This window comes from Ovis canadensis, chromosome 26 (assembly GCF_042477335.2).
Source record: "Ovis canadensis isolate MfBH-ARS-UI-01 breed Bighorn chromosome 26, ARS-UI_OviCan_v2, whole genome shotgun sequence".
Lineage (NCBI taxonomy): Eukaryota > Metazoa > Chordata > Mammalia > Artiodactyla > Bovidae > Ovis > Ovis canadensis.
The window spans coordinates 49,559,623-49,574,351 of record NC_091270.1 but is presented as its reverse complement, the minus strand read 5'-3'; the positions used below and the strand labels follow the sequence as shown (position 1 = coordinate 49,574,351).

At 39.7% G+C, this 14,729-nt stretch overlaps 1 protein-coding gene across 1 annotated transcript in view; it reads right to left on the bottom strand.

Moving 5' to 3' along the window:
• The window catches only part of LOC138430939 (disintegrin and metalloproteinase domain-containing protein 32-like), a 196,576-nt gene that overhangs the window by 177,275 nt on the left and 4,572 nt on the right, over positions 1-14,729 (bottom strand). Inside the window, exon 2 of the mRNA XM_069572993.1 lies at positions 7,210-7,289. Coding sequence (XP_069429094.1) covers positions 7,210-7,289 — 80 coding nt within the window. The remainder of the gene's footprint in view (positions 1-7,209; positions 7,290-14,729) is intronic.

Below are 14,729 nucleotides of genomic sequence, written 5' to 3'. Positions count from 1 at the left end.
ACTGGACATGGAACAGCAGACTGGTTCCAAATAGGAAATGGAATACACTGTGGCTCTATACTATCACCCTGCTTATTTAACTTATGTGCAGAGTACATCATGAGAAACGCTGGGCTGGAGGAAGCACTAGCTGGAATCAAGATTGCCGGGAGAAATATCAATAACCTCAGATATGCAGATGACACCACCCTTATGGCAGAAAGTGAAGAAGAACTAAAGAGCCTCTTGATGAAAGTGAAAGAGGAGAGTGAAAAGTTGGCTTAAAGCTCAACACTCAGAAAACTAAGACCATGGCATCCGATCCCATCACTTCATGGCAAATAGATGGGGAAACAGTGGAAACAGTGGCTGACTTTATTTTGCGGGGCTCCAAAATCACTGCAGATGGTGATGGCCACCATGAAATTAAAAGATGCTTACTCCTTGGAAGGAAACTAATGACCAACCTAGACAGCATATTAAAAAGCAGAGATATTACTTTGCCAACACAGGTCCATCTAGTCAAGGCTATGGTTTTTCCAGTAGTCATGTATGGATGAGAGAATTGGACTATAAAGAAAGCTGAGTGCCGAAGAATTGATGCTTTTGAACTGTGGTGTTGGAGAAGAGTCTTGAGAGTCCCTTGGACTGCAAGGAGATCCAACCAGTCCATCCTAAAGGAGATCAATTCTGGATGTTCACTGGAAGGACTGATGTTGAAGCTGAAACTCTAATACTTCGGCCACCTGATGCGAAGAGCTGACTCATTTGAAAGACCTTGATTCTGGGAAACACAGAGGGCAGGAGGAGAAGGGGACGACAGAGGATGAAATGGCTGGATGGCATCACCAACTCAATGGACAGGGGTTTGGGTAGACTCTGGCAGCTGGTGATGGATAGGGAGGCTTGGCGTGCTGTGGTTCATGTAGTCACAGAGTCAGACATGACTGAGTGACTGAACTGAACTGAACTGAACTGAACTTGCAAACAATACAAGTGATAAGGGATTAATATCCAACATATATAAACAGCTCATACAATTCAAAAAGCAAAAGAAAAAAGAAACAACCCAGGAAAAAAAATGCCAGAAGACCTACACAGACATTTTCCAAAAAAGACCTACAGATGGCCAACTGTCACATTGATAAATATTCAACATAACTAATCATCAGAAAAATTAAAGTAAAATCTCAGTGAGGGATTTCCCTGGTGGTCCACTTGCTAAGACTCCATGCTCTCAATGCAGAGGGCCTGGGTTCGATTCCTAGTCCAGGAACTAGATCCCACATACCACATTTAAAGTATACACGCTGCAATGAAAAGGTCACACATCACAACTAATGATCCCTCACATCACAAAGAAGATCCCACCAGCTGCAATATCCAACACAGCCAAATAAATAAATAAATATTTTTTAAAAATATATCACTGTTATACATTCAATGCTATAGACATTCATTCAGTTTTTTATATTCCACATATAAGTGATAACATAGAGAATTTGTCTTTCCCTGATTAATTTCAGTAAGCATAATACCCTCTAAGTCTATCCACTTTGCCGCAAATGTCAGAATTTCATTCTTTTTATGGCTGAGTAATATTCCATCATAAGTATATGTGTGTCTGTGTGTGTGTTTATGCAATCTTCTGTTAATGGACACAGGTTACTTCCATATCTTGACTACTGTAAATAATGCTGTGAAGAACATTAGGGTGCATGTAAATTTTTGAATTAAGTGTTTTCAGGGGGGGTTGGAATATGTACACAGAAGTGGAACTGCTTTATTATATGGTAGTTCTATTTTCAGTTTTCTAAGGACTCTCCTGGAGAAGGCAATGGCACCCTACTCCAGTACTCTTGCCTGGAAAATCCCATGGACAGAGGAGCCTGGAAGGCTGCAGTCCATGGGGTCGCTGAGGGTCGGATACGACTGAACGACTTCACTTTCACTTTTCACTTACATGCATTGGAGAAGGAAATGGCAACCCATTCCAGTGTTCTTGCCTGGAGACTCCCAGGGAAGGGGGAGCCTGGTGGGCTGCCATCTACGGGGTTGCACAGAGTCGGACACAACTGAAGTGACTTAGCAGCAGCAGCAGCAAGGACTCTCCAGCTGTTTTTCATGGTGGCTGTACCATGTAAACACAAAGAGAAACAGACTCACAGATATAGAGAACAAATGAGTGGTTATCTATGGGAGAGAAAACTGGTGGAGGTAAGTTAGAGGTATGGAATTAAAAGGTACAAAGTACTATGTATGAAATAAGTAAGCAACAAGGTTATATTTGACAGCACAGGTGTATGTGTCCACTAGTTTGAAATCACTTTAAATGGAGTAAAATCCACAAAAATATTGAATCACTATGTGGTATATCTGAAACTAACATAAATCAAACATATTGCAGTTTAAAAATCAATCATCCAGGGAATGTAAGGTACACATAGGGAAGACAGTCAATCAGTTTAGTTCAGTTCAGTTCAGATGCTCAGTCATGTCCAACTCTCTGCGACCCCATGAACTGCAGCACGGCAGGCCTCCCTATCCATCACCAACTCCCGAACTCCACTCAAAACCATGTCCATTGAGTTGGTGATGTCATCCAACCATCTTATCCTCTGTCATCCCCTTCTCCTCCTGCCCTCAATTTTTCTCAGCATCAGGGTCTTACAAATGAGTCAGCTCTTTGCATCAGGGGGCCAAAGTATTGGAGTTTCAGCTTCAACATCAGTCCCTCCAATGAACACCCAGGACTGATCTTTAGGATGGACTGGTTGGATCTCCTTGCAGGCCAAGGGACTCTCAAGAGTCTTCTCCAACACCACAGTTCAAAAGCATCAATTCTTCGGCACTCACCTTCCTTCACAGTTTAACTCTCACAACCATATATGACTACTGGAAAAACCATAGCCTTGACTAGATGGATCTTTGTTGACAAAGTAATGTCTCTGCTTTTTAATATGCTGTCTAGGTTGGTCATTAGTTTCCTTCCAAGGAGTAAGCATCTTTTAATTTCATGGTGGCAATCACAATCTGCAGTGATTTTGGAGCCCCCCAGAATAAAGTCAGCCACTGTTTCCACTGTTTCCCCATCTATTTGCCATGAAATGATGGGACTGGATGCCATGGTCTTAGTTTTCTGAATGTTGAGCTTTAAGCCAACTTTTCACTCTCCTCTTTCACTTTCATCATGAGGCTCTTTAGTTCTTCTTCACTTTCTGCCATAAGGGTGGTGTCATCTGCATATCTGAGGTTATTGATATTTCTCCCGGCAATCTTGATTCCAGCTAGTGCTTCCTCCAGCCCAGCGTTTCTCATGATGTACTCTGCACATAAGTTAAATAAGCAGGGTGATAGTATAGAGCCACGGCATATTCCATTTCCTATTTGGAACCAGTCTGCTGTTCCATGTCCAGTTCTAACTGTTGCTTCCTGACCTGCATACTGGTTTCTCAAGAGGCAGGTCAGGTGGTCTGGAATTCCCATCTCTTTCAGAATTTTCCACAGTTTATTGTGATCCACACAGTCAAAGGCTTTGGCATAGTCAATAAAGCAGAAATAGATGTTTTTCTGGAACTCTCTTGCTTTTTCGATGATCCAGCAGATGTTGGCAATTTGATCTCTGGTTTCTCTGCCTTTTCTAAAACCAGCTTGAACATCTGGAAGTTCACAGTTCCCTTATTGCTGAAGTCTAGCTTGAAGAATTTTGAGCATTACTTTACTAGCATGTGAGATGAGTGCAATTGTGCGGTAGTTTGAGCATTCTTTGGCATTGCCTTTCTTTGGGATTGGAATGCAAACTGACCTTTTCCAGTCCTGTGGCCATTGCTGCATTTTCCAAATTTGCTGGCCTATTGAGTGGAGCTCTTTCACAGCATCATCTTTCAGGATTTGAAATAGCTCAACTGGAATTCCCATCACCTCCACTAGCTTTGTTTGTAGTGGTGCTTCCTAAGGCCCACTTGACTTCATATTCCAGGATGTCTGGTTCTAAGTGAGTGATCACACCCTTGTGATTCTCTGGGTCGTGAAGATCTTTTTTGTACAGTTCTTCTGTGTATTCTTGCCACCTCTTCTTAATATCTTCTGTTTCTGTTAGGTCTCTACCATTACTGTCCTTTATTGATCCCATCTTTGCATGAAATGTTCCCTTGATATCTCTAATTTTCTTGAAGACATCTCTAGTCTTTCCCATTCTATTGTTTTCCTCTATTTCTTTGCATTGATCATGGAGGAAGTCTTTCTTATCTCTCCTTGTTCTTTGGAACTCTGCATTCAAATGGGTATATCTTTCCTTTTATCCTTTGCTTAACAAAAATAAGCTATCATCTCACTCTTGACTATCATCAAAAAGTCTGCAAATAACAATTGTTGGCAAGGATGTGGAATAAAGGGAATCCTTGTTACTGCTGATGGGAAAGTGAATTGGCGCATATACTATGGAACAACAATTGGAGGCTCCTCAAAAAACTAAAAATAAAACTACCATATGATCCAGCAGTTCCACTCTGATGTATATATCTGGGGAAATTAAAAATATTAATTTGAAAGAATACACACACCCCAGTGTTCACAGCAGCAGAATTTACAATAGCCAAGGCATGAAAACAACACAAATGCCCATCAAAAGATAACTGGGTTGAGAAGATGTGGTATATCAATACAATGGGATATAACCCATCCATAAAAAAGAAATGAATTTCTGCCATTTGCAGCCATAAGGGTGAACCTGGAGAATATTATGCTTGTGAGATGTCAGAAAAAGACAAGTACTTATTATATCACTTATATATGAAATCTTTAAAAATACAAATGGACGTATAGGCAAAACAGAAACAGACTCATAAACAGAATCACAAACTTGTGGTTACCAAAGGTAAAGGGAAACAGGGAGGGACAAATCAGGGATATAGGATTTACAGATAAAACAGATAACAACAGAATAAACTGTACAGCATAGGAAATATAGCCATTGTCTTGTAATAACCTTATAATGGAAGATAATCTGTGAAAATACTGAATCACTATGCAGTACACTTGAAATTATACAATACTGTAAAACAACTATACTTCAATGAATAAAGAAAATACAACTGAAACTAATACAACATTGTAAAACAATGATACTTCAATAAATAAATATATATCAGGATGAATAAAATTTTAAAAATTATAATTGTATACCAACTTTGTATGGTGACAGATGATAACCAGACTTACTGTGGTAATCATTTAATAATGTATAAAAATACTGGCCTTCCCTGGTGGCTCAGACAGTAAAGCGTCTGCCTACAATGCAGGAGACCCAGGTTTGATCCCTGGGTCGGGAAGATCCCCTGGAGAAGGAAATGGCAACCCACTCCAGTATTCTTGCCTGAAAAACCCCATGGATGGAGGAGCTTCGTTGGCTACTGTCCATGGGGTTGCAAAGAGTCAGACACGACTGAGCAACTTCACTATCACTATCACTACAGAGTACACCTAAAACTAATAGAATGCTATATATTAATTATAACCCAATAAACATGCTAAAATAATAGGTTAAAAATTTTAATGGGCAAATAATTTAAAAGACATTTTGCCAAAAATTATTTAGATGGCTAGTAGGTTATGAAACATCATTTTTCATTAGAACAATGCAAATATAAGCTACAATGAGATACCACTACACATCCAATACAATAACTTTAATCAAAACAGATATCAGGTCCTAACAAGCATGGGGGAAAACTGAAATCCTCATATACTGCTGATGAGAAATGTAAAGTAGTAAGTCACTATGGAAAACAGTTTGTCAGATTCTTAAAATGAAAACCATAAACTTACCATATGACACAGCAAAGTCACTTTTAAATGTCTATTCAAGAGAAAGAAAACTATATGTCCATACAAAAATATTCATGGCAGAATGATTCACAATGGTCAATTTCTAAAAACAGTCTTGAATTAAACAAGTAAATGGATAAACAAATGTATTATAAACATGCATTAATGAGTAAAAATTAAGAAAATATTGATAAATGTTGCAAAATGGATAAACTTAGGTGAAAGAAGTGCAATAGAAAGTCCTATAGTATCATATGTTTCATTTTTATGAAATGTTTAGAAAATGCATAACTACAGAAACAGATCAGCAGTTGCCAAGGGCTGGGGATGAAAGCAGAGAAGTACACACAGGCAGGAAGGAACTTAAGGCAACAGACATGTTCTAAAACTGGATTATGATAATGTTTGTATAATTCATGTACTAATAATCTGAGTTATACACTTACAGTGGGTGAACTCTGTGGTGTCTAAATTACACCTCATTAAAACTGTTAAAAATAAAGTGTTATCAAAAGATTGGCCACTGGACTTCTCTGGGGGGGTCCAGTGGTTAGGAATCTGCCTGCCAATGCAGGGGACTAAAGTTCGACCCCTGGTCAGGAGGATCCTACATGCCATAGAACAGCATGTTCCACAACTATTGAGCCACACTCAAGAGTCCACAAGCCACAACTACTGAGCCTGAGTACCACAACTACTGAAGCCTCTGGAGCCTGGGCTCCACAACAAGAAAAGCCACTGCAATGAGAAGCCCATGTATCACAACAAAGAGTAGCCCCTGCTTGCCACAACTGGAGAAAGTCCACACACAGCAACAAAGACCCAACACACTCAAAAATAGTTAACTGATTAAATTTTTTTAAAAAAAAGATCAGTCACTTGTAAGCAAGGCATGCTGTTTTATTTTTTTTAATCTCCTAAGGCTCTTAGCATATAGCTATGCACACAAGTCCAGAGAAATATCTGTTAAATAAATCAATAAGTAGGATAGAATATCATCTTTCCAATAAAAATAACAGAATAATCAGTTTATACTCTGAAAACTGGTAAATGCAAGGGTAGAGATTAAGAAAGAAGATTATACTTAAGACAGATTCTCCTTAGCAATTTTGGAGAAAATTATTCTCTTCATCTGAATCATCTAGATACCACTCAGATAAGACTCTTAATTCTTTTACATTATATTCTCTCTTTGAACTTTTAAAAATTATTTTACCATGAGGAAATGATAAATGCTAGAAAAATTAGAACATTCTGATTTATATATTTGCTTTTACCATCAAAACTTTAAATTCCTTATCAGTAGTGATATTGCCTATTTATACTCTAATGGAATTTATGTATTTCACTGCAATAAAAATAAGAAATTTCATATAACAGCATTAACTATGGAAAATCTCTTACATTTTCTACTTCTGAATTATCACTTGTATTTGCTTGGATTTTCTCTGGAAGTACGATTTGTAGAAATGAATTTTGAAAATCTGGAGAAAGAAAAAAACAGTTAATAACTGTGTCCTAAACTCAACTAAATATTTGTGCATGTTCTTTTATATAAGACGTGCTTTTGAAAATATGAGTTATCACCTGTGTACTCCAATAAAAATATTGAAAACAATTTAAAAACAGGTAAGTTGACTCATTGGAAAAGACTCTGATGCTAGGAGGGATTGGAGGCAGAAGGAGAATTGACGACAGAGGATGAGATGGCTGGATGGCATCACTGACTCGACGGACGTGAGTCTGAGTGAACTCGGGGAGTTGGTGATGGACAGGGAGGCCTGGTGTGCTGCAATTCATGGGGTTGCAAAGAGTCGGACACAACTGAGAGACTGAACTGAACTGAAGAGGAACTTTCCTGGTAGTCCAGTGGCTAAGACTCCATGCTCCCAATACAGCAGGCCCGAGTCTGGTCCCTGGTCAGGGAACTAGATCCCACATGCCTGAACTAAAGACCCTGCTGCTGCTGCTGAGTCACTTCAGTCATGTCTGACTCTGTGCGACCCCATAGACGGCAGCCCACCATGCTCCTCTGTCCCCGGGATTCTCCAAGCAAGAGTACTGGAGTGGGTTGCCATTGCCTTCTCTGAAAGACCCTGCATGCCACAACAAGATAGAAGATCTCATGTGCTGGAACTAAGACTCAGTGCAGACAAATAAATACATTCTACAAACAGATAATATTACTACCTAAATAAAATTAAATCTATTACATAAAACAGATTATAAATATTCTAAATAAAGAGGAAAAAAGAACATTCAAACACAAGGCATCCAGAAAATAAGTGGAAAAAGTCACAGATTTTTATGGTGAAAAACATTTGCCCAAAAAAAGGTGGGAAATTGGTAAAGTGCTATCACCAGCTAAGAGGTCTCAACAATTTTTTAGATAAGCTAAAGATGAAAGTGTGATAGTTGTTGAGAAATTCTAGAAAAACTCTAAAAAATTTCAGAAATCAGATGTGATAGATACAACAGAAAGTACTGTCTCCCATGGATATACTTAGGAACTAACTCTAGACTTAGCTAAGTAACTTACTTTGGCCAATTAGACAATAAGAAATGTAAAACAAACAAACCTGAAAAGAGCTTATGCACTGTGGCTTGCCCTCCTACTGCCTTCGAATTCTGAAATCACATGTAAACAAGCCTGAGCAAGCCTACAGGAGGGTGAGGGACTATGTGAAAGGCACCCTAGCTGAACACATTCCAACAGAGAGACCAGTGTCTGAGACCATCCTACACCATTCAGCTGCCAACCAACTCAGGAGCTGATAACAGCTGCAGGAAAGAGTGCAAATGACCTGCAGATTAGCTAACCTGGTCCAAACCAGAACAACAGTCCCACCAACCCACAGAATCATGGGTTACGACAGAATACGTCATAGGTTCATCATAGGTTCATGACAGAATAGCGATTGCTGAAGGTGAGGTTAAACAGGGATCACTGAGGAGATGGCATTTGGACAAAGACCTGAAGAAGGTGAGGAGGGGAACAAATGAATATCTCGGCAGAACACTCCAGGAAGAAAAATATCAAGGATTTAAGACTCTTGGAAGGAAATGTGTGGTGTGTTTGAAAAGCCATAAGGAAGCAACTGTGGTTACAGCAGCATGAGCAATGAGGAAAAGATTAAGAGATGAGGTCAGAGAGGAGGGAGACAAGCTGTTGAGATCCTACAGGGCAAAACAGGTCAGAGTTAGGGCTTTAATTTTTATTCTTGGAGACATAAGAAACCACTGGAAGATTCTGAGCAGAGAGACATGATCTGACTTTCATTTTAACTGAAGGATGATATATTAATTATCTATTGCTGCATAACAAATTATCCCCAAATTTAGCAGCTTAAAACAATAAACACTTATTAACCCCTACGGTCCTTGGGTCAGGCACCTGGGAAAAGCTTAACTGAATGCCTCTGGTTTAGTGTCTCTAGCAAAACTACAATCAAAGTGTTGGCCAGGGCTGCAACCGTTTCAAGGCTTGACTAGCACAGGATCTACTTCAAAGCTCATGCACTTAGCTGATGACAGGCCTTGGGTCTTTCCAGGCTGTTAATGAGAAATCTCAAAAGACCTCTCCATAAGGATACTCACAATATGACAACTTACTTCCCCCAGAATAAGGGATCAGAAAAAGAGATTGAACGTGAGCACCCAGGAAACAGACACGGTCATCCTATATTCTAATCTCAGAAAAGACATCCATTGACCACATTTTATTCACTAGAAACAAATCATAAAACATAGCTTACATTTAAGAGGAGGGGATTACACAAGGGCATGAGTCCCAGAATGTGAGAAACATTGGTAATCATCTCATAGGCTGCCTAAAGAGTGCAAGAAAAGAAATAAAAATTCGGAATTATCAGTTATCAACATGGTACTAAAAGCCAGGCACTAAATAAAGTGGGGTAGGGAGGAGCCAGCTCAATGAGTGTATATTTTGAATGCTGATTCAAGCAATGTGTGGGCATTATTTCTTGGTGATTACAAACTGTAAGGAAAATTATTACACTCATGAAACACTTGAAAATTTGGACACAGACTGAAAACCAGATGATATAAGAAACTGTCATTAATTTCTAAGCCATGATCATGATACTGTGGTTATATTTCAAAATTATATTTTGTCATTTAGAAATATATACTTAAATATTTAGATAATAAAATGATATAATATCTACAATTTACTTAATAGAGGAAGTGGTAGGGAACATAAAACTAAAGCAGAATTAGCCAAGAGTTAATAATTGTTGAACCTGTCCTTAGATATGACACTAAAATCATAAGCAACAAAAGAAAAAATATATATACATACACATATATTAGATCCTATCATCATGACTTAAAACTTTTGTGAGTCATGGAACACTCACAAGACAGTGAAGACAACCTAAGCATGAGAAAAAAATATCTGCAAATCACTTGACTGAAGGTCTAGTATCAAGAATCTAAGAGGAACTCCTAACTCAACAGCAAAACAAAAAACCTAATTTTTTAAATGGGCAAAGAACTTGTGAACACTCATTTCTCCAAAACCGATATACAAATGCCCGATACATATTAAAAGATGTTCAACGTCACTAATCATTCAGTTTAGTTCAGTTCAGTCGCTCAGTCGTGTCTAACTCTTTCCAACCCCATAAACTGCAGCACGCCACGCCTCTCTGTCCATCACCAACTCCGGAAGTTCCCCAAACTCATGTCCATCGAGTCGGTGATGCCATCCAGCCATATCATCCTCTGTCGTCCCCTTCTCCTCCTGACTCCAATCCCTCCAAACATCAGAGTCTTTTCCAATGAGTCAACTCTTCGCATTAAGTGGCCAAAGTATTGGAGTTTCAGCTTTAGCATCATTCCTTCCAAAGAACATCCAGGATTGATCTCCTTCAGAATGGACTGGTTGGATCTCCTTGCAGGCCAAGAGACTCTCAAGAGTCTTCTCCAACACCACAGCATCAATTCTTCAGTGCTCAGCTTTCTTCACAGTCCAACTCACATCCATACATGACCATTGGGAAAACCACAGCCTTGACTAGATGAAATTTTGTTGGCAAAGTAATGTCTCTGCTTTCTAACATGCTGTCTAGGTTGGTCATAAGTTTCCTTCCAAGGAGTAAGCATCTTTTAATTTCATGGCTGTAATCACCATCTACAGTGATTTTGGAGCCCAGAAAAAATAAAGTCTGATACTCTTTCCACGGTTTCCCCATCTATTTGCCATGAAGTGATGGGACCAGAGGCCATGATCTTCATTTTCTGAATGCTGAGCTTCAAGCCAACTTTTCACTCTCCACTTTCAATTTCATCAAGAGGCTTTTTAGTTCCTCTTCACTTTCTGCCATAAGGGTAGTGTCATCTGCATATCTGAGGTTATTGATATTTCTCCCAGCAATCTTGATTCTAGCGTGTGCTTCTTCCAGCCCAGTGTTTCTCATGATGTACTATGTATATAAGTTAAATAAGCAGGGTGACAATATACAGCCTGGACGTACTCCTTTTCCTATTTGGAACCAGTCTGCTGTTCCATGTCCAGTTCTAACTGTTGCTTCCTGACCTGCATACAGATTTCTCAAGAGGCAGGTTAGGTGGTTTGGTATTCCCATCTCTTTCAGAATTTTCCACAGTTTATTGTGATCCACACAGTCAAAGGCTTTGGCTTAGTCAATAAAGCAGAAATAGATGTTTTTCTGGAACTCTCTTGCTTTTTCCATGATCCATCGGATGTTGGCAATTTGATCTCTGGTTCCTCTGCCTTTTCTAAAACCAGCTTGAACATCTGGAATTTCACAGTTCACATATTGCTGAAGCCTGGCTTGGAGAATTTTGAGCATTACTTTACTAGCATGTGAGATGAGTACAATTGTGCAGCAGTTTGAGCATTCTTTGGCATTGCCTTTCTTTGGGATTGGAATGCAAACTGACCTTTTCCAGTCCTGTGGCCACTGCTGAGTTTTCCAAATTTGCTGACCTATTGAGTGCAGCACTTTTACAGCATCATCTTTCAGGATTTGAAATAGCTCAACTGGAATTGCATCAACTCCACTAGCTTTGTTCATAGTGATGTTTTCTAAGGTCCACTTGACTTCACATTCCAGGCTATCTGGCTCTAGGTGAGTGTGAGTGATCACACCATCGTGATTATCTTGGTCGTGAAGATCTTTTTTGTACAGTTCTTCTGTGTATTCTTGCCACTCTTCTTAATATCTTCTGCTTCCTACTTTCTTCTGTCCTTTATCGAGCCCATCTTTGCATGAAATATTCCCTTGGTATCTCTAATTTTCTTGAAGAGATCTCTAGTCTTTCCCATTCTGTTGTTTTCCTCTATTTCTTTGCATTGATCACTTAGGAAGGCTTTCTTATCTCTTCTTGCTATTCTTTGGAACTCTGCATTCAGATGCTTATATCTTTCTTTTTCTCCTTTGCTTTTTGCTTCTCTTCTTTTCACAGCTATGTAAGTCCTCCCCAGACAGCCATTTTGCTTTTTCGCATTTCTTTTCCATGGCGATGGTCTTGATCCCTGTCTCCTGTACAATGTCACAAACCCCCATCCATAGTTCATCAGGCACTCTATCTATCAAATCTAGTCCCTTAAATCTATTTTTCACTTCCACTTTATAATCATAAGGGATTTGATTTAGGTCATACCTGAATGGTCTAGTGGTTTTCCCTACTTTCTTCACTTTAAGTCTGAATTTGGCAATAAGGAGTTCATAGGGGAATACAAATCAAAGCTATGATGAGATACCATGTCATAACCATTAGGAAGACTATAATCATTAAAAATAAAATAACATGTATCAGGAAGAATGTGGAGAAACTGGAACCCTTGTTCACTACTGGAAGAAATGTAAAACTGTGCAGTCAGTACAGAAAAGAATGTAAATTTCAAGTTAAATATAGGGCTTCCCTGGTGGGAATCCACATAACAATGCAGGGGACACTGGTTTGATCCCTGATCCAGGAAGATCCCACATGCCAAGGGGCAACCAAGCCCCTGCACTACAATTATTGAGCCAGTACTCTAGAGCCCAGGAGCCACAACTAATGAAGCCCACTTGCCCTAGAGCCATGTTCTGCAACAAGAGAAGCCACTGCCTTAAGAAGCCCATGCACCAAAACGAAGAGTAGCCCCCACTCTCCAAAACTAGAAAAAAAAATCTGCATGCAGCAATGAAGACCCAATGCAGCCAAAAATAAATAAATTAATAATTGTTTTAAGTTAAATATAAAATCACTGCATGATCCAGCAACTCCACTTTTGGATATATAAATCTACATAAAGAATTAAAAGCAGGGACTCAAATGAGTACATAGCACACATGCTCATAATAGCTCTATGCATAATATCCAAAAGGTAGAAGCAACCTAAGTATTCATCAACAGATGAATGGATAAATAAAATAAAATATATATATTTCCATATGTATTTCACACAATGGAACGTTAACCACACTTTCAAAGTAGAAAATTCTGACACATGCAACAAGCTGGATAAACACTGAGGGCATTATACTAAGTGCAATAAGCGAGTCACAAAAAAGAAAAATACTGCATAACTACACTTACATGACGAAATCATAGCAGACAAATCCATAGAGACAGAAAGTAAAATGGTGGTTGCCAAGAGCCAAAGGAAGCAAAAAATGAGGAATTAGTGTTAAATAGGTACTGAGTTGCAGCTTGGGAAGATTAAAAAAATGTTCTGGAAATGGATGATGGTGATGGCACAAACAGAAAACTAAGATCATGGCATCTGGTCCCATCACTTCATGGGAAGATGGGGAAACAATGGAAACAGTGGCTGACTTTATTCTTCTGGGCTCCAAAATCACTGCAGATGGTGACTGCAGATGGTGAAATTAAAAGACGCTCACTCCTTGGAAGGAAAGTTACGACCAACCTAGATAGCATATTCAAAAGCAGAGACATTACTTTGCCAACAAAGGTCCATCTAGTCAAGGCTGTGGTTTTTCCAGCAGTCGTGTATGGATGTGAGAGTTGGACTGTCAAGAAAGCTGGGCACTGAAGAATTGATGCTTTTGAACTGTGGTGTTGGAGAAGACTCTTGAGAGTCCCTTGGACTGCAAGGAGTTCCAACCAGTCCATTCTAAAGGACATCAGTCCTGGGTGTTCTTTGGAAGGAATGATGCTAAAGCTGAAACTCCAGTACTTTGGCCACCTCATGCAAAGAGTTGACCCCTTGGAAAAGAGTCTGATGCTGGGAGGGATTGGGGGCAGGAGGAGAAGGGGACGACAGAGGATGAGATGGCTAGATGGTATCACCGACTCAATGGACGTGAGTTTGAGTGAACTCTGGAAGTTGATGATAGACAGGGAGGCCTGGCATGCTGCAGTTCATGGGGTCGCAAAGATTCGGACACAACTGAGCGACTGAACTGAATTGATGGCACAACAAAGTGAATGTACTTAATGCCACTGGACTGTATACTTTAAAATGATTCAGTTCAGCTCAGTCACTCAGTCATGTCTGACTCTTTACAACCCCATGAAGTGCAGCACACCAGGCCTCCCTGTCCATCACCAACTCCCAGAGTTCACCCAAACTCATGTTCATCAAGTCGGTGATGCCATCCAGCCATCTCATCTTCTGTCATGCCCTTCTCCTCCTGCCCCCAATCCCTCCCAGCATCTGAGTCTTTTCCAATGAGTCAACTCTTGGCATGAGGTGGCCAAAGTACTGGAGTTTCAGCTTTAGCATCATTCCTTCCAAAGAAATTCCAGGGCTGATCTCCTTCAGAACGGACTGGTTGGATCTCCTTGCAGTCCAGGGGACTCTCAAGAGTCTTCTCCAACACCACAGATCAAAAGCATCAATTCTTGAGCGCTCAGCTTTCTTCACAGTCCAACTCTCACATCCATACATGACCACTGGTAAAACCATAGCCTTGACTAGACGA